This window comes from Gopherus evgoodei, chromosome 1, assembly GCF_007399415.2.
Source record: "Gopherus evgoodei ecotype Sinaloan lineage chromosome 1, rGopEvg1_v1.p, whole genome shotgun sequence".
Lineage (NCBI taxonomy): Eukaryota > Metazoa > Chordata > Testudines > Testudinidae > Gopherus > Gopherus evgoodei.
Genome location: NC_044322.1, coordinates 118,878,557 through 118,905,606, shown reverse-complemented (window position 1 = coordinate 118,905,606; position 27,050 = coordinate 118,878,557). Strand labels below are relative to the sequence as shown.

The 27,050-nt window shown below is 43.3% G+C and overlaps 1 protein-coding gene and 1 long non-coding RNA gene across 9 annotated transcripts in view; one reads left to right on the top strand and one right to left on the bottom strand.

Moving 5' to 3' along the window:
* REV1 (REV1 DNA directed polymerase) overlaps positions 1–26,223 on the bottom strand; it is a 107,604-nt gene extending 81,381 nt beyond the window's left edge. For 2 of the 8 annotated variants that reach the window (XM_030570437.1, XM_030570430.1), the window contains exons 1-3: positions 26,083–26,223; positions 6,841–6,907; positions 5,407–5,539 (exon numbers count right to left, since the gene is read on the bottom strand). In XM_030570437.1, the coding sequence (XP_030426297.1) occupies positions 5,407–5,539; positions 6,841–6,897 (190 nt within the window). In that variant the 5' untranslated portion in view covers positions 6,898–6,907; positions 26,083–26,223. Of the gene's footprint in view, positions 1–5,406; positions 5,540–6,840; positions 6,911–10,686; positions 11,568–16,336; positions 16,375–26,082 lie in introns of those variants that run through there. The other 6 variants (XM_030570373.1, XM_030570420.1, XM_030570402.1 and 3 more) reach the window with 5 other exon arrangements.
* On the top strand, positions 3,413–22,920 carry LOC115655209. The gene is made up of 4 exons (XR_004001350.1): positions 3,413–3,536; positions 9,453–9,457; positions 16,393–16,396; positions 22,910–22,920. It is a non-coding gene; the product is annotated as an uncharacterized LOC115655209 (long non-coding RNA).
* Positions 26,224–27,050: the final 827 nt, after the last annotated feature.

Genomic DNA, 27,050 nt, shown 5'->3' with positions numbered 1-27,050 from the left:
GCTGCCTGGAGTCATGTACTCCCTTATGGCTACCAATGGCAGAATGGTCAATGGCTAGGTTCCAGACAAAGTGTGATCCAAGAAGTCCCTAACAGCAGAGCATATGGAAGATAACTGCACAACAGAGGTGAAACTGTTATGTAATGTTACAGCGGCTGTGAAGGTGGACGAAGGCTGCAGCAAATAGTGGATCTCCAATCATCATGGTGCCCATGCCATTGGTTTCAAGCCATCTATCTGTCAAGGATAGTGTGGTGACTGCTGTGCACCAGTCTCCCCACTTTAAAAGATGTCCCGCACACTCATCTTCCAGTTTTAGGGAAAAACAACATTGCACAGGTCAAAAGTCTGGTGGCGATCTGCGACAGAAACAAGACAGTGAAATCCAAAAGTTCCTTGCTCGAGGATTGAGGCATGTTGAGCATCTCAGCAGCTGCACCCACGACTGAGCAGTTCTTTTTAGGATCCACTCAGCTCACCCCACATGGGGTGGGAGTTAGAAAAGGTACCCTAAAAATAGTTTTGCCTCTGTTTTTCCTGGCTGGATAGCCACATAAAGCAGGATCACCACCTCAGCGGTCAAAAATGTAAGAAACTCTTCAATTTTGGAACTTGCAATGTCCGTACCCTGATGGACAACTCAAACAGCGACTCCTCAGAGCGATGTACAGCCACTATTGCTTGTGAACTGAGTCAGTTTAACATCGATATTGCTGCTTTGTCCAAAACTAGAGGAGATGATGAAGGACAGGTGAGGGAGGAGAAAGTAGGATACACCTATTTCTGAAAGGGAAAATCTATAGATGAACCCCAATTGCCTGGAGTGGGCTTTGGTATAAAGAACAAGTTTGTAAGGTGCCTCTATGAGGTACCAGTTGGCATCAATGAGCAGTTTACGACACTCTGATTGAGACTCACCAAAAATGAACAGGCAACTATTCTGAGTGCCTATGCACCAACACTGGATGCTGATGAGAATGTAAAAGAAGATTTTTATTCTCAGTTGAAAACCATTTTATCGGAGACTCTTACAGAAGACAAGATCATCCTTCTGGGGGATTTCAATGCATGTGTGGGACAAGACTCAGACCTGTGGAAGGGAACAATCGGGAAAGAAGGAGTTGGCAAAAGCAATTCAAATGGAATTCTGCTCCTGACCAAGTGTGCTGAACATGAACTTATTGTTACGAACACTCTCTTCTGACAAAAAGAAAAGTTCAAAACATCTTGGAGACAGCCACAGTCAAAGCACTGAAATCTCCCTGACAAGAACTCCAACATCTCGCAGACCATAATACATATGGTTTCTTTAGTGCCACCAAGGCTGTTTATGGACCAATTTGCCATGGTATGAATTCTCTTTGCTCTAAGGATGGAACCATACTTCTGAAGGACATTGAAGCCATCAATTCTCGCTGGAAAGAACATTTTGACGATCTCCTTAATCATAATTCTGTGGTTGCAGATAAAGTTCTTGAGCAAATCCCTCAACGGCCATTTAGGGATGAGCTCAGAGACTCTCCTAATTTGTACGAGGTACACAATGCCACCAAAACAACAAGGCAGCAGGTCTAGATGGGATCCCCACTGAAATCTTTAAAGACAGTGGACCAGAGCTAATTTGGCAGCTTTACCTGCTTATTCTTAAAATTTGGATAAACGAGGAGATACCCAGTGAAATGAGGGATGCCCTGATTGTCACCCTCTTCAAGAAAGGGGTGAAAGCAGATTGTGAAAATTATCATGGTATCTTCTTCCTGGCCATTGCAGGCAAAGTTCTGGCGCAGATCCTTGCAACTTGTCTTCTGCCCCGTCAGAAGAAATTTTACTGGAGTTATAGAGTGGTTTCCGACCATGTCGTGGAACTGTGGATATGATCGTCACAGCACACCAGCTGCAAGATAAATGTCAGGAGCAAAACCAACCACTGTACATGACTTGTATTGATTTAACTAAAGCCTTTGATTCAGTGAACCACCATGCCCTTTGGACTGTAGTTTCTAAGACTGGATTTACTGATCAATTCATCAATGTTCTAAAATTGCTTCATGATAATATGAAAGCAGTTCGGAGCAAAACTGACTCCCAGAGAGAACCTTTCAAAGTACAAACAGGAGTAAAACAGGGCCATATCATCGCTCCAACCATGTTGAGGTTTTTATCACCATCATTCTTTACCTAGTTGCTGGGAAGTTTACTGCTGGCGTTGAAATCATTTACAGAATGGAAGGAAAGCTGTTCAGGCTTAGCAGGCTGAAAGCCAAGAGTAAGATCTCCAAAACATCTATTGTGGAACTTCAGTATGCTGATGACAACGCAATCTTTGCCACTCTGAGAAAGATCTTCAAACTATCTTGAATGTGTTTGCTGATGCTTATGCATGTCTTGGTCTCTCTTAATATCAAGAAGACTGAAGTGCTCTATCAACCCTTTCCAAATGAGGTATTACATGCCCCATCTAACAAAATCAATGGAGTTGCACTGGAGGATGTCGATCATTTCCTCTACCTTGGAAGTCATCTTTCATCCAAGGCAGATATTGATGCAGAAATTCAACATTGCCTGAGCTGTGCTAGTGTAGCTTTTTCTCATTTACGGCACAGGGTTTTTGAAGATCACGACATTCAAACAGATATCAAGCTTCTTGTTTATCAAGCCGTTAGTCTCCCAACACTGTTGTATGGGTCCGAAACTTGGATAACCTATAGACACCAAATGAAAGTCCTTTGGAGGCACCATCTACGTTGCCTTCGTAAGATTCTGAAGATCAAATGGGAAGACATGCGCATCTATATTAGTGTCCTGGAAGAGGCAAAGACCACCAGTATCGACGCAATGATCATCCATCAGCAATTCCGCTGGACTGGTCACATTGTCCGAATGCCAGACCGTCACCTTCCAAAACAGGTCCTGTTCTCTCAGCTGAAAGAAGTGTACCGTAATGTGGGTGGACAACGGAAGGGTTATAAGGACTTACTGAAGGACAACCTAAAAAAGTGTAATATTGGCATTGAAACTTGGGAGACACTTGCCCAGGACTGCTTAAAATGCAGTGAAGTCAGACATGATGGTCCTCTGCATTTTAAACTTGCTCGCCAACAAGTTAAAGAGGACAAGAGGCGCAGAAGGAAGGAGAGACTGGCTTCCAGTCATCATCAACAGCCTCCTGCTGAGCCTGAAAACATCTGCTCTCATTGCAATAGAACTTGTGGTTCAAGGATTGGCCTTATTAGCACCTGAGGACCCATAATTCCCATGGAAGAGGATCATACTCGGTAACGAGTAATAGCCCATCATCATCATACTATACACTGAAATGAAAGTACAATATTTATATTCCAGTTATTTATTTTATAATTGTATGGTAAAAATGAGAAAGTAAGCATTTTTTCAGTAACAGCATGCTGTGACACTTTTGGATTTTTAGGTCTGATTTTGTAAACAAATAGGTTTTAATAGAGGTGTAACTTGGGAGTATGTAAGACAAATCAGTCTCCTGAAAGGGGTCCAGTTGTCTGGAAAGATTGAGAGCCACTGTTTTAAAGAAAACACACACACACAAGATTTCAACTAATTGGCCCTGTCTATCCTAAAAATTGAACCAGTCACAGTGTACTAAGTGCCAGTGGTGCAGCATGGCCATGCCAGCCATGTTATTTTGGTTTTCATGTCTGTTTCAGTTTTGCCTTGCCGCTGCTCAACACCACTGCAGTTGTACTGTTGAATGGGTATCTATCCCATAATCCCCTGTATAGCTCCCTGAAACAGTGGCTTCTGAAAGATTTCAAAAACGCTTCTGGGTTTCTTTGTGGAACCCAAGACAAATCTGTGCCTAAATCCTGTAGATGAATCTTATAACCCTACTCCCCACAACACATTTACTAACCTAATCACAGACCATTTCATCTGAATAAGCAACATACACCTCTCCCTCTCTTTTCCTTCCGTATTCAATTCATACGCCTCATTGTCTCAGCCATGAAGCACTGAAGAGCCCACTCCATCCACCAAATTGTAAATTTGATCATCGTACTCCACGTATCTGCTACCCGATAATGTGACAGGGATACTCCATGATCAATAGTTTGGAAATGAAGTTAGGATTATCATGGGTGCAGAATTAAAAACTCTTTAAACATTATATAAAATTTATTGGATTTTCAGACCCCTATTATTTCAATAATAATTCACGTGATAGATGGAAAAACATTTACTGCCAATTACCACAGAATCATAGAAACAAAGGACTGGAAACAACCTCAAGGGTCATCTAGTCCCTCTCACTGCACTGAGATAGGACCAAGTATACCTGGACCATCCATGACAGATATTTGTTTAATCTGCTTTTAAAAACCTCCAATGACAGGAATTCCACAACCTCCCTTGTAACCTGTTCCACTCCTTAACTATTCTTACAGTTAGAAAGTATTTCCTAATATCTAACCTTGCTGCAGATTAAACTGATTACATCTTTTCCTACCTTCCGTGGACATGGAGAACAACTGATACAATTATCTTTATAACAGCCTTTAACATATTTGAAGACTTATCAAAATTCCCCCCGTCTTCTTTTCTCAAGATGAAATATGGCCTATTTTTTTAACCCTCCTTCACAGTCCCTGTTTCTAAACCTTTTATCATTTTTCTTCCTCTTCTGGACTCTCTCCAAGTGGTCCACATCTTGCTTAATGACAATTGCCATACATATAATTAAAATGGTGAAAAATTACTTACATTCAGAATTGAAAAATAAAAACAGATGCCATTATGGAATGTTTCAGTAGCCATTCTGATTTGATGGCTGATGGATATCAATTTAAAGCATCTTTCTTTCTTAAGTAGACAAAATTATTAGCCCTAAGACGACTAATCAAGTTTCAGTTTTTTAAATTTAACTCTCTGACTTGAGTGAAAAGACCCATCCAACTTAATATTTCATTGAGACTGTTCTGGTAACTCAAACTGTAAGACCAAATTCTGCCGAATTCAGGTAAAAACTCCAGTCTGAGACCCAAGTTTGTAAAGTTTCAAGTGGAACAATATTTTTTGTCACATTATGACTAGTTGAAGAAAATGATTTTGTGTAGAAAGCCACCTGAGCCTTAACCATAAAGTTCCAAGGAACATTTTACAATCATATCTAAATTTTATTTATACCACTGCAGATTCTTAATCAGCTATACATATTTAAGGCCTGCAAAGAATCCTGTGGCACCTTATAGACTAACAGACGTTTTGGAGCATGAGCTTTCGTGGGTGAATACCCACTTCGTCAGATCCATGTAGTGGAAATTTCCCAGGGCAGGTCATTTACAATAAGGCTCCTTTATATCTCACCAGTAGTGTAGATAGACATTAGTATAAATGAGAATCACTTAATGTTTAGGAGAAAAATGAAAACCTCACCTGTAAAGCCATTGACATAGATGGCAACTCCACTAAAGATACTGGACGAAGTTCCATCCTTCTGATGCTGTATAGCTGCATCTGACTGGAACTGATCCTCCAGTTTCTGGACCTTTGCAGACATGTATCCTCCCTAGAATTTAAAGAAAAGAGAAGATTAAACATGAACCAAAGCAATGACTATTTTCACTTTCTGATGGTTAGGTATAAAACAGATCAGTTTCAACAAAACTGAAAACTCAATCAGATATTCCATCCTGAAAATAGTTTGTATAAATTTGGTTTTCTCTCCTGAAACTCATTTTGGATGAACTGCAAAATTCATATGTGGTTTCTCCAAACTATGAGTAATATATTTAATCCAAACTCCTGCTGATTAAACCGTTGCACCATGCTAGCAACGTGGCAAGGCTCTTCATTTACTCACCCGGGTGGCAGGTGTTAGAATCCCACACAGAATGACTTCAGGTCTGCAGACCTGCTGTGAAGGTGTGGCTCTACTCTGGCTGTAAAGGACATGGGAGTGGATCTCTAAGGGAGAACGATCTAGTTCAGAGGAAGTTCTGGAGAAACCTTACGGGAAGTCAAGCTCAGGGAGGAAGCTTAGGCTGGGGTTTATGTTTCCTTATTGTTTGAATTAGTAATAAAGTCAAATGAAAATTAATAAAGCCACAGAGGGTGAGTTTGGATGGTAATTCATGGCCTATGTGCTCTAAGGGTAGGATAGAGACTCAAACCCATTAACCTTCAACGATTCCAAGGCCATAAGGGGCCTTTGTGATCATCTAGTCTGACCTCCAGTATATACAGGCCATAGAATTTTCCTGAAATAATTAATTAATGAATTCTTTCTTCCTACATGTACATGACACATGGTGGTGTGATATACACTTATCTAAATTTAGGTGCCTTCGTTGTCACATGTCCAACTATAAAGGACTTAGATGAAGAGAAAAACTAACTTCAAATCTCTCAAAAATGGAACTATTATACAATCTCCCCAATGGCTAAAAAGCTCCTATTCCTACTCTGCAGGGATAAAAAGATATCGAATGGCCCATCTTTGGTGTAAGGGGAAAAGAGAAAAGAGCAGAGAAAACATTAATTCTTTCAGTAGGTTGTTCTTTTGTTTTTAAACTGGAGGCTGTTGAAAGTTGCTCAAAAGTTTGGAATGTTAAAATAAGATCCAGTGAACATGGACTAGTAAATAAGTGCAATTTATTGGACGGCTTTGCTGAACATCTCTGAAAGTCAGGACATGTGTTTTGCGGAATGATTTTTAATCTGACAGTCGCTTTCAGGAGGAGCAAATATATGTATGTCTGTTTTGAAGCCCTTTACACATTATGTATTTTTTTAAAAATTAAAAAAAAGCGTCAAGAACATTGCATTTATTTATCCTTTCAATAAAAAGCCTTTTGGTTTTAAACATACCCATATCCCCCAGCCATCGTCATTGCTGGCTCGTTTCCTCCATCCACCCCGCCTCATAGTGAAGCTTCTGCTTAGGAAACAAAAAACAAAGGGTTGGTTGGTTTGTTTTTTAGCAGGATCTCCAATTCCACTTTGGTGATTGTACACAGATTGTCTTTTTCAATAACATACTTATGCACATAATCAGAAGCTAAAATAAATGTAGAAGTTGCAAATTGTATCCTCAGAAAAGTGAAATGTAAAAAACCCTTTTATTTAGGAGCTGTGAGATGCTTACCAAAATTAGTCCTCAGGGCACCTGCTATGTCCTGCACTAAATATAGTATTTTCTTCTTCCAGCTACAACACAGCATTACAGTGTTCAGTATCTTCAATAATTTACTAGACTTTTATTGTCCAACATACACCTTATATAGCAGACCACTTATAAGCTGTTTAAACACGAATGCTACTATCCATGCACAATATTGCCAGTCAGTGATATGTATTTTTTGTATTTGATACCTAGCGCATTTTGGGATGCAGATTCAATTTTCCTGGTATCAGGCACCGGTTAATTACACTAGTGGATTTATATCTAATTTCAAAGGCTGTTGATGCTTTTATGTAAAAAAACAACAAAAGAACAGGAGTCACTTTTTGCTCAGTGGAGTGCCTGTTGGTTAAAATGACAATTGATTTACCCCCAGGTTTGTTCAGAATAATCAGTCTACAAATTAAGATCAAAATCTCCCTTTCTGTGAACAGCTAAACACTGGCATCTGAGCTATGCATAGCAATACCTCCAGGCAGACCCTCAATAGGCTGAGATAGAAAGAGTGGTGAGGAGAGGGAACATATTGGATGCAGTGTTTTTAGGAGCCGTAGTCCAAATAATCCATATTCACTAAAGCACTGATATAGAGATTCTGAAATATTGACTATCGGTGTGGTGTGATTGCCAGGTCACTACCTAAAATATCACATCTCAGAGATTCTCTCAGCCCACAAAGTGACTTTGCCTCTTAGGGAATAGGCCCTTACCCCTGGAGAGGTTAAACAAAACCAAATTTTGACTCCAAACTTGAATATGGTGCAGTCTAGCAGAGATATTTTAAGTTATGCTGATCACCTGGTTCTTGAGAACATAAAAGGGTTTTCTATTAGACTGTGTGCCCTTTAGAGGCCTGCAGGGTGAATGTCAGACCCCTAAAAGGCCTAATGGTAATCAACACCTTCCTGAAAAAACTCCAACGTACCCATGAAATAGTAAAAGGCTATAAGCAATCTTGTGCTCAGATACATTAGTGGCAGGTATTTTAGGTAGGTTCTTTTTGTGCATAATGTTACTATATAATCAGCAAGGTGAAGACTAACCTTTTTGATATGGTCTCTTAAACCAGTGATTCTATTTCATGAGCTGACCCTTTAAAACAACTTTTCTGAAGTCTTGTGACACGCTAGACTTTTGACTCAAGAGATGGGAAGGTAATCTCCTATCAAAAGCCGGCAGGTCAGAGTACTACTACAATCAGGGGCAATCAAAATCAGACTCATTTTGTCTACTTTTAGTTTAATCAGGACAAGTGATCAAAGAGAGGTATACATTAGGTGAACTCAAAAGACGGGGAACATGATGTCTGTCACACAGCCCTCCTTTTCCTGGCAACTCCGAAGAGTGGAAGCTTGGTATTACCGGTTGCTGCAGATCTGCAAGCACTGAGCAGTTGTCATCAGAAAAATTCAGATACATTTCCAATTTCCCTGGCAGACAGGACTCAGCCACTTCACTTGAAGTCTGAACACAGGCTTGGCAAGTGCTATTTCAATGATCAGATGTGTTCTGCCCAGCTTATCAGAATTAGGGCTTCTTTTGTTAATGTTTCCCTGCTTGTTTATTTGACATCAGTGCTGGGTTAATCACTTGTAACCTGAAGACCGATCTTCCCATTTGCAGCTCAAAGAGTTTGATGAGGAACTAAGATCTCCGGGATGAGAAAGTATCCCCATCCAGTCTTGCACCTCTGGTGATGACTGCTTGCCCAAAAATCCAGCAAAGGCACGCACTCCCTGGAGAAATTCATTGGGCTTCGGCCATGGCTACACTAGAGAGTTGCAGCGCTGGTGAGGAGGGTTAAAGCGCTGCAACTTAGGATGTGGCCACACTTGCAAAGCACGGCCAGCGCTGCAACTCCCTGGTTGCAGCGCTGGCTGTACACCCGGTCGAGCCTCGGGTGTAGGGATTCCAGCGCTGGGGATCCAGCGCTGGTCAGCAAGTGTGGACGCCCACCAGCGCTTTTATTGACCTCCAGGGTATAAGGAGGTATCCCAGAATTCCTGTCCACAACAAACCGGAAGAAAGGGAGAGCTCGGAGTTCAGCCAAACTGCTTATTTAAAAAACAAACACAGCTCCTGTTTGCTGAGCGAGCGGAGGCAGGCAGGGGAATTACTTTGGAATGTTCACAGCTGTTTGCTTGAAGAGAGAAACAGCACTCTCACACGGCAGGGGGAAGTCCGTGATGAGCAGTTGCTGATCTGGTCTGATGGGTATTTAGAAGTACATAATTTGCATTTAGTGAATGAGAGAGGAGTGGGGGAAGGGAGTTAGAACTTTTAAAATGATTGAAGGTAGGCACTGTGTGTCTTCCAGTCCTTAGAACTTGCAAGGCAGGGAGCTGAGAACAGTGTCAACTCCAAAAATCCATTCTGTCTGCCTCCTCCACGCTCCCTGTCACATTCCACCCCACCCCCCTCTTTTGAAAAGCACGTTGCAGCCACTTGAATGCTGGGATAGCTGCCCACAATGCACCACTCCCAACAGCGCTGCAAATGCTGCAAATGTGGCCACACTGCAGCGCTGGTAGCTGTCAGTGTGGCCACACTGCAGCGCTAGCCCTACACAGCTGTACGAACACAGCTGTAACTACCAGCGCTGCAAAACTGTAAGTGTAGACATGGCCATCCTCCAGCAGTACTGGACTGCTAGAGCTAAGGTAATCTTTCCCTGCATGCAGAATCTACTGAGCCAGAAAACTTGGTGAAGGAAGGGAGGTGCATGTTTACTGGTTCAAGGGATCAGAGCCATGAAAGATGACATGATGCTCATTACACAGATCAGCTTGACTGGATGTGTATTTGACTTCCTAAGCTGAGCTGCTACAAGAAATGCTTTATTAAGCTTCTCCTAGAAGGAGTGGGGTGTGAGGGAGAAGACTCTAGGGCTTAAAGACTGATCATGAGTGGACAGATTTCAGAGAGGAGATTAATTTCCTGAGGTTTATAATAACCCCTTCTTCCAGAAGCTCCATTGACCCCTGAATGGTCCTCTGACTCTTCAGAGATCAAATGCAAAGGCAGGACAGAAAGTACCACATCTTCCTTTGGTGAAAAGACACCAACACAACTACTAGGAGCACTACAAAATGCTGATACACAAACCACAAATAGAAACTAGAATTATGATGCTCAGCACTCCTCTGCTCTCTCTCAAATACTTGTGTAACCCAGTGGCAAAGCACGTGTTGTATGCAACTGTATGAGCCGGCTCACAGAGAGAATAACACTATACTTTCCGCCAACCAGTTACCTTTCCCCTTTGAGTGGTAGGAGTATGTGCTGTAGATCTGAAGGCTGTGAGTTCAAACCCTCCTGATTATCCATTTGAGGGGAAAGAATTTATGCGTAAGTCAGTGTGAGGACTACAACTGAGCAGGAAACAGTTTTTACCACCACATAGAACTCTGAAATTTCAAAAGTTTTCCCATTGTACATCAGGATGAAACTGAGGCCATAAGTTTTTCACAAAAGGCAAGACAGAGCTGCCTTAGCCCCAGAACAGCCATCAGCCTGCTGATTATGGCACTTACCTGCAATGTGGGAGACTGAGGCTCAGTTAGTTCCGTGCTCTGCCTGATCTGATGACTATAGAGTCACTCTCTCTCGCTGGCCAAACGATGCAATAGTTATACAAGGGGAAAGAGCTCCATGTGGAGATAGACTCTCTATACTCTGGTGGTTAGGACACTCTGTCATAACTGGGACATGGGCAGTCTGAGCTACTGGTTGGAACAAGAGCCAGGCCGGGTGAAATACCAAGTGATCAGACAGACAGGCCAGAAGGCAAAGCAGGAGTCAGCTGTCAGGAGGCAGGACCAGCAATTAGAATCAGGCAGAAGCAGCCCTAAGCAGGGAAAAGCCAATTGCATGGACAATTTCCTGTTCCTGCACTTGGTTTAAATAGAAGTAGGGACCCAATCAGACCCCAGGACTGGAGTCATGGGCGGCTGTCGTCGGACCACAGGTTGCGTGGTTTGGTGGCAAAGTTTTTGCTTTATTATGCCGCATGCAGGTTCTGAGGCGGCTGAGGAGGTGGTAAGGGCTATTCAGCTTCCTGTGTTCATCAGTAATCTCCCTGGTTTTGCCAGCTGTTAGCAGCTCATTGGGTGGCAGGTTGGAATTTACTAGCACCTACAAGCCCTTTGGACCAGCATTCAAGAACATAGTCCCTGACCCACTCATATGGGATGTGGGAGACCTAGGTCCAAGTCTCTGGTCTGAATCAGGAAGAACTGGGACTTCAGCCCAAAGTCTCCCATAGGCTGAGAACTCTAACCACCAGGCTGTTGGCTATCTTGGGTTGGTTGCACGCTCTCTCTCTCTCTCTCTGGTTTTGACCAGAAATTCCACCCTGGACCTACGAAAGTTTCACTGAAACCAGTATGTTCCCAGGAAATGTTTCAGTTTCAACGAATTGGCATTTCCAACTAAAAAGGATTCATTAGAAAATTCATGACTAGCTCTGGAGTAACTGTTGGTATGATTTTATACTCCAATATGATGTATGTAGAAGTGAACTGAGTGTTGTGTTAATATTAAGGCTGTCGATTAATCACATTTAACTCAAATAATTAACTAAAAAAAAAATCAATCATGATTCATCAGTTTTAATTGCACAAACAATAAAATACCAAATGAAATTTATTTACAAATATACTGTTTTAAATTACAACACAGAATACAAAGCATACAATGTTCACTTTATATTATTTTTATTGTAAATATTTGCACTGTAAAAACAATAAAAACTAGTAGTGTTTTTCAATTCACCTCATCCATAATGCAATTTCTGTATTGTGAAGGTGCAACTTACAAATGCAGGCTTTAAAGTTTTACATTATTTTGTTTTTGAGTGCAGTTATGTAACAACAACAAAAATCTACAAGTCCACTCGGTCCTACTTCTTATTCAGCCAATCACTAAGACAAACAAGTTTGTTTACATTTACAGGAGATAATGCTGCTCACTTCTTGTTTACAATGTCACCAGAAAGTGAGAACATGCGTTCATGTGACACTTTTGTAGCAGGCACTGCAAAGTATTTACGTGCCAGATATGCTAAACATTCGTATCCCCGTTCATGCTTCGGCTACCATTCCAGAGAACATGCTTCTGTGCTGATGTCGCTCATTAAAAAAAGAATGCGTTAATTAAATTTTGACTGAATTCCTTGGGAGAGAATAGCATGTTTTCCTGCTCTGTTTTACCCACATTCTGACATGTATTTCATACTATAGCAGTCTCAAATGATAACCCAGCACATATTGTTCATCTAAAGAACACTTTCACTGCAGATTTGATAAAACACAAAGAAAGTACCTATGTGATATTTCTAAAGATAACTATAGCACTCAGCCCAAGGTTTAAGACTCTTAAGTGCCTTCCAAAATCTGAGAGGGACGAGGTATGGAGCATGCTTTCACAAGTCTTAAAAAGAGCAAAACTCCGATACGGAAACTACAGAACCCAAACCATTAAAAAAGAAAATCAACCCTCTGCTGGTGGCATCTGACTCAGATGATGAAAGTGAACATGTATCAGTCTGCTCTGCTTTGGATCGTTATCGAGCAGAACCCATCATAACCATGGACACATGTCCTCTGGAATGGTGGCTGAAGATGAAGTGACATATGAATCTTTAGCGCATCTGGCATGTAAATATCTTGCAACACCAGCTACAAAAGTGCCTTGCGAAAGTCTGTTCTCACTTTCAGGTGACATTGTAAACAAGAAGCTGGCAGCATTATCTCCTGCAAATGTAAACAAAATTGTTTCTCCGAGTGACTGGCTGAACAAGTAGGACTGAATGCACTTGTAGGCTCTAAAGTTTTACATGGTTTTGTTTCTGAATGCAGTTATTTTTTGTACATAATTCTACATTTCTAAGTGCTACTTGCATTACTGTACTTGTATGAGGTGAATTGGAAAATACTGTTTCTTTTGTTTTTTACTGCACAAATATTTTTGTAAGCAAAAATAAATATAAAGTAAGCGCTGTATACTTTGTATTCTGTGTTGTAATTGAAATCAGTATATTTAAAAATGTAGAAAACATCCAAAAATATTTAAATAAATGGTATTCTATTATTTAATCACGCAATTAATCACTTTTAGGGGGAGAGAGAGCTCAGTGGTTTGAGCATTGGCCTACTAAACCCAGAGTTGTGAGTTCAGTCCTTGAGGGGACCACTTAGGGATGTGGGGCAAAAATCAGTACTTGGTCCTGCTAGTGAAGGCAGGGGGCTAGACTCAATGACCTTTCGAGGTCCCTTCCAGTTCTAGGAGATTGGTATATCTCCAATTATTGTTTAATCACCTGATTAATCACAATTAATTTTTTTTAATCGCTTGACAGCCCTAGTTAATATTTGTTTTACTGTGGCATTTTTAGTATTTGTTTTTTTTTTTGGTTAATGAGAGCTATTCCTTTAAGAACAAGGTGCAGCACTTTATTATATTGGCGTTAAAGACAGAGCACTGTGTGGGAGATTGTCCCTGTTTGTCCACACTGGAAGACTGTACCTGAGTAAGCGCGAAAAAGGTCACAATAAATTTATCATTCTAGAATGCATGCCTCCTTCTTGAGGCTGTAACATTAGCACCTGTGGGAGACTGGATGCCTCAGGACATTGCTAATGAGCTAAAGAACTTTTCATCTGTAGCTGACCACTTTGAATTCAGCTCAGCAAGGATTAAAAATTGTGTCCATCTAATGGATGTTTTGTGGCCCTATATGCGTTTCATGGGCCTCAGTTCCAGCTCCTACCTCACAAACTCATCACTAGCAAGCACACTCTCTTACTATACATTTGTACAATGCCTAGCACAGGGGTTCTCAAACTGGGGGTTGGGACTCCTCAAAGGGCTGTGGGGTTATTACATAGGGGGTTGCAAGCTGTCAGCCTCCACCCCAAACCTCACTTTGCCTCCAGCATTTATAATAGTGTTAAATATATGAAAAGGTGTTTTTAATGTACAAGGGGGGGGGGGGTCAGAGGCTTGCTCTGTGAAAGGGGTCACCAGTACAAAAGTCTGAGAACTCCTGGCCTAGCACAATGTAGTCCCATTCTTGGCTGTGTCTTCTAGCAAGGGCTCCTGCAGCAGGGGACAAAATTGTGTTACAATGCATTTTTGAGAGTTAGTAACCCTAACACATTGAGGGGTGGGGCAAGTGGAGTTAAAATCAGCCTACATGTCAACATATAACGGGGAGAGAGAGAGAGAGAGAGAATTTAAAACAACAACAACAACAACGATATTTGAAGATCTAGGATTGACAATATTACTTTATAACAAAATAAACTATAAACTTGATGACTTGATACTGTTTGAGTAGTTTGAGCTGATTTTAGGAGGGAATGACCTCTAATACCGTTACAGTCATTTGCAATTGCAAGCAGTTGCTGATGTCAGGGCCAGTCAGGCAATTTTAATCCGATCAATCCCTGACTACTACAGTGTTTTAACCACATTTGTATAAAAATTACATGCATAGAATTGGCTAACTAAAAACCTCTGAAAAGTTTCTGGACCATAAACCCCCACTTTTGGGGGAGGGGGAAAGAAGGGAGAGAGAGTCTGGAGTAAAAAGGCCAACAAGCCTGAATCAGAAGATAAAACTGAAGACCCTCGATGAAGAATAAAGCATGTGACACAAAACAATAAGCTAAGGAGTATGAGAAGTTAATAGTAAAACTCACTTTCCAGAAACCATGAAAAGCTGAGTGAGTATCCATTGTTTTGTGTTAGAAAGGTGAAATGGTGTGTAATTTGCAAAAATCATGAGTATTAAAACCCTTTAAAATTAATTCCCTATATGTACATGACTGCTCATGTGAAGTACACAGTAGCAGGAAATTTCATTTCTTCCCCAAGAAACTCCTATTACTATATTGCTCCAGAAAATGCAACATGAGGAGATATAGAAATTCTACAGTGTTGCTTAACAGAATTTCAATTTCTGAGATTTTGAAATTGTCTGCAGATTGCAATTTGCAGGCCAAAATGGCCTTAATCTTGGATTAAACTATGTTAACACCTAAGAAGTGAAAGATTTTATATACAAATGTCACAGTTCATGACAACTGCACCTGCATTCCCCCCCTCTGAGGTCCAGCATGGGCACCCATTCTATGTTCCTCAGCTGTCACCCTTCTTGAGAGGAGACCAACGTCTCTCTCCCTTCTGGACTGTCATTGCACAGTTCCCTGCCTCTACGGTGTTATTCCCAGAAAGCCAAACTTAAACAGCTGTTGTGCTTTGCTACTCTTCAAAAAGTTATGAGTTACCACTGATTTATTCTTAAAATGAAAGGATTACAGACCAAACATATTAAAAACATTAGAAGAACCTATGCACATGCTAACAAGCTTATCTCAGGTCACCCCAACTCCAACTCGTAGGTGTCAATCTTTCCAAGTCTTGCATAAGCACTGGGGGTCACCCCTTAGACAGAACATTCTGTCCATTTGCTGGATCAAAAAGAGAATCCTCCCCACCTCCAAGAAAATACATAAAATCCCTGGCAAACAAATTATACATACACTTAATACAGTAATATCTCCCAAAGATATTGTAGGAAATTGTCATATTTGTCACAGCAAGCAATTATAACGTCTCTTATGCAAGTGTCTCACATGAATAGAGAAAGCCAAGTTTATTACTGTGTTTGCTGATGGAGCCATAGACAGGTCTGTTGTTGAACAAGTATCTGTGTGCATCAGAGTTGTGTAGGATGAGAAATCTTGTACATTCTGACGGTACTACTAATTGCGGCATCCAACCTCTTGCTTAAATCAGCCTCTGTACCATATAACTGGAGGACAGCTAACATAATACCTATTTTTAAAAGGTGATCCTGGCAACTAAAGGTCAGTAAGCCTAAGTTCAGTATCAGACAAACTGGTTTAAAACTATAATAAAGAACAGAATTATCAGACAAACAGATGAACACAATACGTTGAGGAAGAGTCAACACAGCTTTTGAAAAGGGAAATCATGCCTCACCAATCTATTACAATTATTTGGGTGGAGTAGTGTCAACAAAAATGTGGACAAGGGTGATCGAAAGGATATAGTGTACTTGGACTTCCAGAAAGCCTTTGACAAGGTCCCTCAAAGTCTTTTAAGCAAAGCAGACAGTCACAGGATAAAAGGGAAAGTCTTCTCATGGATCAGTACCTGGTTAAAAGACAGGAACAAAGGGTAGGAATAAATGGCCAGTTTTCACAGTGGAGAGGGGTAAATAATAGAGTCACCCAAGGATCTGTACTGGGTCCTGTGCTGTTCAACATACTCAGACATGATCTGAAAAAAGAGGTAAACAGTGAGATAAGTAAGAGTTACAAAGGAATCTTACAAAACTGTGTGACTGGGCAACAATGGCAGATGAAATTCAATATTGGTAAATGCAAAGAAATGTACATCGGAAAAATAATCCCAATTATACATACAAAATGATGGGGTCTAACTTAGCTGTCACCACTCAAGAAAGATTTCAGAGTCATCGTGGATAGTTCTTGGAAAACATCTGCTCAATGTGCAACCACAGTCAAAAATGCCAACAGAATACTAGGAAACATTAAGAAAGGGTAGATAAGATGACAAAAAAAAAATCACAATATCCTTACATAGTATGCCCACACCTTGAATATCACGTGCAGTTCTAGTCACTTCATCTCAAAAATATATATACTAGAATTGGAAAAGGTATAGAGAAGGGCAACAAAAATGGCATGGGGTATGGAACAGCTTCCAAATGAGAAGAGGTTAAAAAGACTGGGACTGTTCAACTTAGAAAAAGAGATCCCTAAGAGGGACGGGGGGATATGATTCAGGTCTATAAAATCATGAAAGTGAATAAGGAATTATTTACCCTTTCACGTAACACAAGAACCGGCGGTCACCCAATGAAATTAATAGGCAGCAGGTTTAAAACAAATACAAAGAAGTACAGTAGACATTTGTTTGCATCAACAACTTGTAAGAGCAACATTTCACCTGGGAACACTTTGCCTACTGTGTATTGTCCACTTGGTAACAGCAACATAGTCACCGCATAAGAGCAACATTTGTGACATTGTGACATCATCTCCAGCGGTGGAGATTGAGGGGGCATATAGGGTACCCCCAAACTGCATATTTCCATTCCCGTCCTGACCTGGACCTTCAACGCCAGGCAGATAGGCCCATCCACTTGCTCTGCCTGACAGAGCCTGCATGGACAGCATGTATAGCAGGGAGTTTGAGGAGAGAGTCTGGAAGAGAGAAATTTTTCAGGGTGGGAGAAGCTGGGGTTGGGGGAGCAGCAGAGGCACAAATGAAAAGTTTCCTCCTCCCTTCCTCAGCATCTGGCTTGCAAGTAGCAACATGTGGGGTGGTGTTTGCTATTTTGCAGTGGGAAGTTATCAGAGACCCCCCTCCCAACACTGACCTGTCCCATCCATCTTGGTTGCCAATGGCAGGATGTGGCTGTGTTGTTTTGCAGTGGATGGTCAGGGGACCTCGCTCCTCAGGGCACTGACCTGTCTCCTTTACCACTTCCAACTTTTCTGTCCATGCAAGGAGCCACCCCCCCCCCACACACACACACTCCCATTGCACAGGGTACCCCCTCCAGCCACCCATCCCTCCCTCACCAGGGTGAGCATGAAGCTGCCAGTGAGAGCATCCTCAGCCTATCAGCAGCCAGGCTCAATCAGCCATTTTGCCGACTGGGGGCTCCCCTGCCAAATTCAGAGTTTCCCATTCCCCCAAACTTGGGTTCCCCCACTCCACACTCCTCAATTCCCTTCCACAACATGGCTGACTCACACCGTCCAAAATACTCTTAACTCTTCATAGGACTTTGGTCACATGACACTCGCAATAACAGCAACAGCCGCTTAAAAGCAACATGAAAAAAGGGCACCAACATGTTGCTACCGATGAGGGTTTACTGTACTTCGTCACACAACGCACAACGGGAACTCATTGACAGGGGATGATGTGAAGGCCAAAAAGCATAACTGGGTTCACAATTAGACAAGTTCATGGATAGGTTCATCAATAGGTATTAGACAAAATGGTCAGTAAAGAATGTAAAATACTAAATGGTTTAAACAGTTAACCAGTAAGCTTTAGTCTTACTGGTTACCCGACATTAACCATTAGCCCCCGGCCCCTTTCCCTTTAATAGGTTAGCTGTTCCAAATGACAATTTTAATTGTTTAAATGGTTAACCTTTTTAACGGATATTTACATCCCTAATGGTCAGGAATGCAACCCCATGCTCTGGGTATCCCGAAGCCCCTGACTGCCAGAAGCTGGGACTAGATAAGGACGAATCACTCAATAATTGCCTTGTTCTGTTCATTCTCTTTGAATCATCTGGCACTGGCCACTGTAAAAAGACAGGATACTGAACTAGATGGACTACTGGTCTGAACCAATATGGCCATTCTTATCATATTTAAAGGCTGCTTTATTAGACGCAGTTTTTAAATTGGACAATTCCAGAAATGCCACTCAACAGCATCTCTTTAAATAGTCTGAAAAAAATGGCTTCTGCTCTCAATCTGATTTTACTAATGTTTTATGTCAGTCCTACCAGCTCTCCAGTCCAAGAAAACCACCGTGACCCAAATTCCTATTGTAAAACACAGATAAAACAAATCTTACATACCACTTTTTACATAATACAGCAGAAACAAACAAACATGCATCACACCCAAATGGCACAAACTTTGCAGCACACCTTTAAGGAGGGCCTTACAATCACCTGGAGCTATGAGGAGTGCTGCCATCTGCATATCTTATTCTTCCCAAAGTCTTCTAATATGGAATAACAATTTTGGTATCACTGGGTTCAGTGCAAAGGATAGTCCACCTCTTCTGCCAACCCATCCAGTAGAGTCCTAAGAGTTCAGTCTTTAAGGGTTTAGGCAAATGAATTCCACAGTTGATATGCAGAGATAGTACCAAGTGGCCCAGATCTGAGGAAGCAGGACTTCCAGGCTCTAGGGCAGGAGTTCTCAGACTTTTGTACTGGGGATCCCTTTCACATAGCAAGCCTCTGAGTGTGACCCCCCCCCATATATTAAAAACACTTTTTTATATATTTAACACCATTATAAATGCTGGTGGCAAGGTGGGGCTTAGGGTGGAGGCTGACAGCTCGCGACCCCCCTGTAATAACCTCGTGACCCCGAGGGGTCCCAATCCCCAGTTTGAGAACCCCAGCTCTAGGGAGTCTGACCTCATGGGCCAATCCACATGCCCAAAAGCTAGCAGAGCTCTCTCTCCTGGCACAGAGCCACTAGGAGGAAGCCAGTTGCACCCTTCCCAACTCCCAGAGTCTCTGGTGCTCTTTAGAAGAGGATATATAGAATGACCTTTCTTTTGTGCAAACCCTTTCAGCCCGTAAAACCACTGTAGCTTTGTCATTATGATTTTCTGAGCCACATTAGTGCTGGGACAGTCCCCTTTAACAGGAGACTTCCTTGAAACCGTATTTCACAGCCTCTTTCATTAAAAGAGATGGTCTTTCTGTGATCAATGGGAAAAAGACTTGTACACTTCACAGATCATAGCCAAGAGAAGTCACTATTCATGACCACTTGATGAAGGAAAATTGTGGGTGCAAAAACAACATTTTGTAGAGAAATTTCATCTTCTTCTAAACTGGATCCACCACTGACAGCAACAACATAATCCGAAGCTCTAAATTAATTTCCTTTCCTTTGTCCCCCAACAAAACCATTAATAATACAAGTTGCAGTAAGACCAAAAACAAGTTAAAAAGAAGGGAAGTTTTTGCATTTGCTGAAATACAAGGAAAGGAACTGGGGACCATTATGGAGCAGTGGAGCTGTTTATACCCTCAATCCTAGGTTGGGTAGAAGCTTGAGGGATGAGAGCATGTGCTCACGGGAACCCTCAAATTCTGGGATCCAAGGCAGTCTCTTTGTATCTGCTAGAATGGTCATGCTTGAATATGTGCCAAATGCAGGATTTTTTAATTTGCTATTACTTTCCCCATTTCCAGGATTACTGTAATCTCCTATCCTCCAAACATCAAGAAGCTGAAATTCAGACAAGCCAGATAAGAGGAGTTGTGATTTGACCAGATATCAATGGTTAGGAGACATGGTGACGATGCAAAGACCCAAAACCCCAAGTACTGCAGTCAGCTCTCTTTTCTTATAACAAAGCAATCTGGTTTCTAACAGTCTAAGGACTGTGGCATACATAAACTATCAAGTGAGAGACTCAAAACTTTAGAATGAAAAGTAAGCATTGGTCTACACTACAAACTTATTTTGATATAACTACAGTGGTCAGCGCTTCTAGACAAAGTTACCACCACTTGGGGAGGTGGAGTATCCACACCAAACAAGAGAAGCTCTTCCATCAGCATAGGTAGTATCTTCACTAAGCACTACAACAAGGCAACTGTAAGTGCAGACAAGCCCTAAGTTTCACAAGTCACCACTTTTTAGTCTCCTCAGAGTCAAATTTTGCAGTGATCCACAATGTGACTGTGGACTGTCTCTGATATCAGAAAAAGTGAAAGCTCATCAGGAAGCACTTCAATTGATATACCAAGCTTCATATACCCCTCAGATGGATCGAACAGCCATAATGTGCAACTCCAAAGCAGTGATACTTTTCAGTCAGTTTTGAGAAGAGAGGCCTATAGTGAATGTGCTCCCCAACCCACGGAATTTAACGCTACCTTGTAGATTCCCTTCTTCTGAAGGAGCTGACAAGTGGATAGACCTGATCGTTCTCCCCTAGGCCCACACACTATATTATTTTGGGTTTCTATACCATTATTGCCAATGCACCATCCTTAAACTTAGCTGGTAGCACATAACAAGAATCCTCTATTCCTGACAATATTAGTATTTCCAATTGCAGTATTGTCTGCTCTCCAAAATAGAAAAGATAAGCACAACGAAGTACAACAAGTACTACACTACACTGATGACATGTTCATCATCTGGACCCATGGGAAGGAGACTCTGGAAAAATTCCACCACGATTTCAACAGCTTCCACCCCACCATCAACCTCAGCCTGGACCCATCTACAGGGGAGGTCCACTTCCTAGACACCACGGTGCAAATAAGTGATCGTCACATTAACAGCATCCTATACCGAAAACCTACAAACCACTACGTCTATCTTCATACCTCCAGCTTCCATCCCGGGCACATCACACAATCCATTGTCTACAGCCAAGCACTGAGGTACAACCGCATCTGCTCTAACCCCTCAGACAGAGACCAACACCTACAAAATCTCCACCAAGCATTCTCAAAACTACAATACCCACACGAGGAAATAAGCAAACAGATCAACAGAGCCAGACGTGTACCCAGAAGCCTCCTACTGCAAGACAAACCCAAGAAAGAAACCAACAGGACTCCACTGGCCATCACATACAGTCCCCAGCTAAAACCCCTCCAACGCATCATCAGGGATCTACAACCCATCCTGGACAATGATCCCAAACTTTCACAGGCCTTGAGTGACAGGCCAGTCCTTGCCCACAGACAACCTGCCAACCTGAAACATACTCTCACCAGTAACTGCACACCGCACCATAGGAACTCTAGCTCAGGAACCAATCCATGCAATAAACCTCGATGCCAACTGTGCCCACATATCTACACCAGCGACACCACCACAGGACCTAACTAGACCAGCCACACCATCACCGGTTCATTCACCTGCACGTCCACCAATGTAATATACGCCATCATATGCCAGCAATGCCCCTCTGCTATGTACATCGGCCAAACTGGACAGTCTCTACGGAAAAGGATCAATGGACACAAATCAGATATTAGGAATGGCAATATACAAAAACCTGTAGGAGAACACTTCATCCTCCCTGGCCACACTATAGCAGACCTTAAGGTGGCCATCCTGCAGCAAAAAACCTTCAGGACCAGACTTCAAAGAGAAACTGCTGAGCTTCAGTTCACCTGCAAATTTGACACCATCAGTTCAGGATTAAACAAAGACTGTGAATGGCTTGCCAACTACAGAACCAGTTTCTCCTCCCTTGGTTTTCACACTTCAACTGCTAGAACAGGGCCCCATCCTCCCTGATTGAACTAACCTCATTATCTCTAGCTTGCTTGCATATATATACACCTGCCCCTGGAAATTTCCACTACATGCATCTGACAAAGTGGGTATTCATCCACGAAAGCTCATGCTCCAAAACGTCTGTTAGTCTATAAGGTGCCACAGGATTCTTTGCTGCCAGACTAACACGGCTACCTCTCTGAAGCAAATGCTAAGTAATTTTTTTTCAGTGAAAAAGCTAGAGCAACTCATATAATATATTTACACAGGGTCCCACAGAAACCATGTTCCTTGCATGGTGCTCAGGCCATTTCTTTCTGCATTCAAGTTGCTCTCCCTCAAGGCCCTGAATAATTCCATGGCAGTTCTCATTTTTTCTGCTCCCTTTCCTTTATTCTGCTGCTCCTCCTGGAGAGCACAGAACCACCACCAGACTGGTCCCAATAGTATTCCTTTAATGAAGAATTTTCAGTATTATGAGATTTAGTTCCCTCCCTATACACCTACTACCCAAAACTACTCTTAAAACATACCTGTCATCAAAAAATTTTTTTGCAATGGCTAATTCAAGGAGGGAAAAATATTCTCCTTTGTAAAGTTATTATTATTTAACAAAGATTAAATTGGGAAAATGTACAGTGGGATCAAGCACATTTATCTTTCACTAATTGCCAAGGACAAGTGAATTTAACTTTTTTTGTCTCACGGTGGTAACTAAGCAGCAAAGAGTTCTATGGAACCTTACAGACTAACAGACATATGGGAGCATGAGCTTTCGTGGGTCATCTGTTAAGTCTATAAGATGCCACAAGACTCTTTGCTGCTTTTACAGATCCAGACTAACACAGCTACCCATCTGATAGTGGTAACTAAGTTTCTCTACCTGCTGCAAATCCTATTTTTATACTTACTGGCCTAACTCTTAATATTTATTCCTTAGAGTAGCTAAAACAGTAGCCATATGAAAAATCTAACATGACACTAAGATACTGCCGCATTTGCTCCAGTCCCTCAGAGACAAATGCCTACAAGATCTCTATCAAGCATTCTTAAAACTATAATACCTACCTGCTGAAGTGAAGAAACAGATTGACAGAGCCAGAAGAATACCCAGAAGTCATCTACTCCAGGACAGGCCGAACAAAGAAAATAACAGAATGCCACTAGCCATCACCTTCAGCCCCCCATTAAAACCTCTCCAGTGCATCATCAAGGATCTACAGCCTATCCTGAAGGACGATCCCTCACCCTCACAGATCTTGGGAGACAGGCCAGTCCTCGCTTACAGACAGCCCCCCAACCTGAAGCAAATACTCACCAGCAACCACACACCAAAAAAACTAACTCAGGAACCTATCTTGCAACAAAGCCTGTTGCCAACTCTGTCCACGTATCTATTCAAGGGACACCATCATAGGACCTAATCACATCAACCACACTATCAGAGGCTCGTTCACCTGCACATCTACCAATGTGATATATGCCATCAATGTCCCTCTGCCATTTACATTGGTCAAACTGGACAGCCTCTACATAAAAGAATAAATGGACACAAATCAGATGTCAAGAATTATAACATTCAAAAACCAGTTGGAGAACACTTCAACCTCCCTGGTCACTCAATTACAGACCTCAAAGCCGCAATTCTCTAACAAAAAAACTTAAAAAAACGAACTCCAACGAGAAACTGCAGAATTGGAATTAATTTGCAAACTGGACACCATTAAGTTAGGCGTGAATAAAGACTGGGAGTGGATGGCACATTACACAAAGTAAAAACTATTTCCCCATGCTAATTTTTCCCCTACTGTTACTCACACCTTCTTGTCAACTGTTTGAAATGGGCCATCCTGATTATCACTACAAATGTTTTTTTTCCCCTCTTGCTGATAATAGCCCACCTTAATTGATTAGACTTGTTAGAGTTGGTATGGCAACACCCATTTTTTCATGTTCTCTATGCATATATATCTTCCTACTGTATTTTCCACTGCACGCATCCGATGAAGTGGGTATTAGCCCACGAAAGCTTATGCCAAAATAAATTTGTTAGTCTCTAAGATGCCACAAGTACTCCTCGTTCTTTTTGCTGATAAAGACTAACACGGCTATCACTCTGAAACCTTCTCTAGACCAGTACCTTCTAGGTCAAGGGAGTCAGCAGTAAGATAGCCTGAAGCCCAGTGCTCAGAGCCAGTGTTATCCCCCACAATATACCTATATTTCATTGGTCAATGGGAAGGAAAAATTAAATACACCATCCAGAAAGCCCTGATCACTACTATATTTGACCAGTAATACAGGGAATAGTGATCTACTGAATAACATTGAAGACAAATGTGCTATCCACAAGAAGTCAGACATTTTACTACAAGGACTCTAAATATTTGTTAAACCATTTTTTGCTACCTGAATTCCTACCCCTTAAAAACAAACATGTGCAAAGTAGTTAAGAATCTTTAATTATTCACAAGCCAGGAACAAGGCAGAGGCTTTAAGGAGTTTGTTTCCTAATGCTGTCCTACCAATGACCTCCAGTTTGACAGGGAGGAATTATTCACTAACAAGTTAAGAGATTCAGTCAAATAATCCAGTGAAAGAAAGGGATAGGACAAAAGACTAATGTGATGTGGGGCCACTAACAACACACTTGAGACAAGATAGCAAAGGAAGAGGTCTGCAGAGATTTTAGATTTGTGTGTTAATTATCTTGACTCTTAATAGGCTAGTCTCTGGAATAGTTCAGTGTTAACTATGACCTCTGGCAGCTACTGGTGATTAAACCATCTCTATGTGAGCTTATTTTTCTACACATTTTGGACAGCATAATTACTATCAATTGTCTCCTGCTTTTTTGGACTATGCAATTGAATTTTCACATTAGACCTGGCTCTTAAATCAACACACAAAATAAAAAGGAAAGGAAAAGAGCTTCAAGAACAAACATCTGTATCTTACCTACAAACACACACAAGGAATCTTTATCTTTCATTATTTGGTAGTATTTTAGACCTGGGCAGCAACACTAAAAACGATGAAATCTTGCAGTGTTCGATTTATGTCAAAAAACCTAGACACTCAGCACTGACCACTCTTCACTCCCACAATCCCCAATTTAAGAGTAACAATGCGCATTTTTTCTCATCAGCTGTTGCTCACTATCCTGGGTCGATTCACTGCTAAGGCGGTAGCAAAACAAGGCAGCAGGGTGAGCGGGGGAGAGTGGCGTCAGGACACACACCGAGTGTGCACTGAAGCACGGCGAGCGCGTATTCCCACAGGCAGACCCCTTCCTTTCAGCTGTGCCACACTTACACAGGCTCATCGCTGTGACAGGCAGGCTGGGAAGCCGCAGACAGACGCACGCCGCTCTCGCTCGGTGCCCGGACGTGCGAGTGTTGCGGAGCGAGGGTGGGGGTCTGGCCCGTGCCACGGTGCGGGGATCCGGGCTGCACCGCCCCGGCTCTGCCCCGGCCGGTGTTGTGTCTGAGGCGGAGGCCCCATGTGACACGGACGGGTGGGGGGCGGGGGGAGCCCAGTGACCCAGACAGGCAGGTTTAACAGCAGCACGACCGGCCCCGGGCAAGTTGCGGCTCGCGCGCCCCGCCCCTCCCCGGGACCCCCTCCCCGCGCGGGTAACTGGCGGGGAGGGGGCGGTTTCTCGGCCCTGTACCCGCCTCCTGCAACTGCCGCAGGCGGGCGCGGGCCGCGCCGGGAGGCGCTGACGGAGTCACTGGCAGTTGGGAGCAGGCCGCGGGCCCGGCCGCCTCTCCACGCGCCGGGCGCTCGTTGGGCCGGAAAGCACCGCGCGGGGAAGGGGCCCGCTCGCTCAGCCGCCCCGTGGCTCACCTGTCGCCGGGACCGCCAGACGCACATTCCCAGGCGGCGCCGCCTGCCCGGCCGGGCCGTGTAGGGGCTTCACATCGCGCTCCCGCTCCCGCCCGCTTCGCTCCTCTCCGGCAGCCCCGGCCCGCACTCTGCCCCCCGCCGCCCTCGGGGTCCCCAGCTCCTCCCGCCCACCCCCTTCTTCCTGTGAACGCGTCACACACGGCGCGAGAGAGTCTCGCGCCACCAACCGCCGCTCGGTCAACAAGCCTCGCGCCAGCTGCCCAGGGCGCCCTCTAGCGGCGCGCGCCCTTGAGAAGTCGCGTGCGGCGCAGCCGTCACCGCCGAGAGGACTCCTAGGCACGTGACCGTCTGGAAAGCGGGCAGGGGAAAAAAAAAAAAAGTTCGCGCCGCCCGATCCTGCTTATCTGCAGCTCATTGGCTGCGCGGGCTCGGAAGGGGGGGAGCTAGCTGCGCCCTCCAGTGGGGAAAGAGCCGCTCTGCAAGCGTGAGGAGCGCCGCAGCCAAATGACAGGCGGGGGGCAGTGACTGCGCCGAGTGACTCTCTAGCCAGTCAGGGCGCCGGAGCCCACGTGCGCTGCGACGCAGCAGGTGGAGCCTGCACCCCTCGCGGAGCGCCCTGTGCATCCTCGAGGGCGGAAGCCCAGCCCAGCCCTCCCCCACCCTGCTGGCACGGGTCCGCCCTCAGCGCCTTCGGTGATTCCCGGGCGTGGGAGGAACCTGCTTTCACCCGCGCTAAAAAAAGTCCCTGGCCCGGGTGTGCGTGGCTCCCCCACCCCCGCTTGTCCATCACGGGTCTGTGGTTAATGGGGGGGGAGTCTACCCCATTGCGCAGCAGGGAGGGGGGGCAGCTGGCAGGGAGTTAGAGGAGTCGAAAGCTTTGGCCCCGCGAAAGCAGGTAAACATTTTTTCATACTCTTGAGGATTTTTTTTTCTTTTACCTGTTTATTAATGAGCAGCTCTGCAGGGTG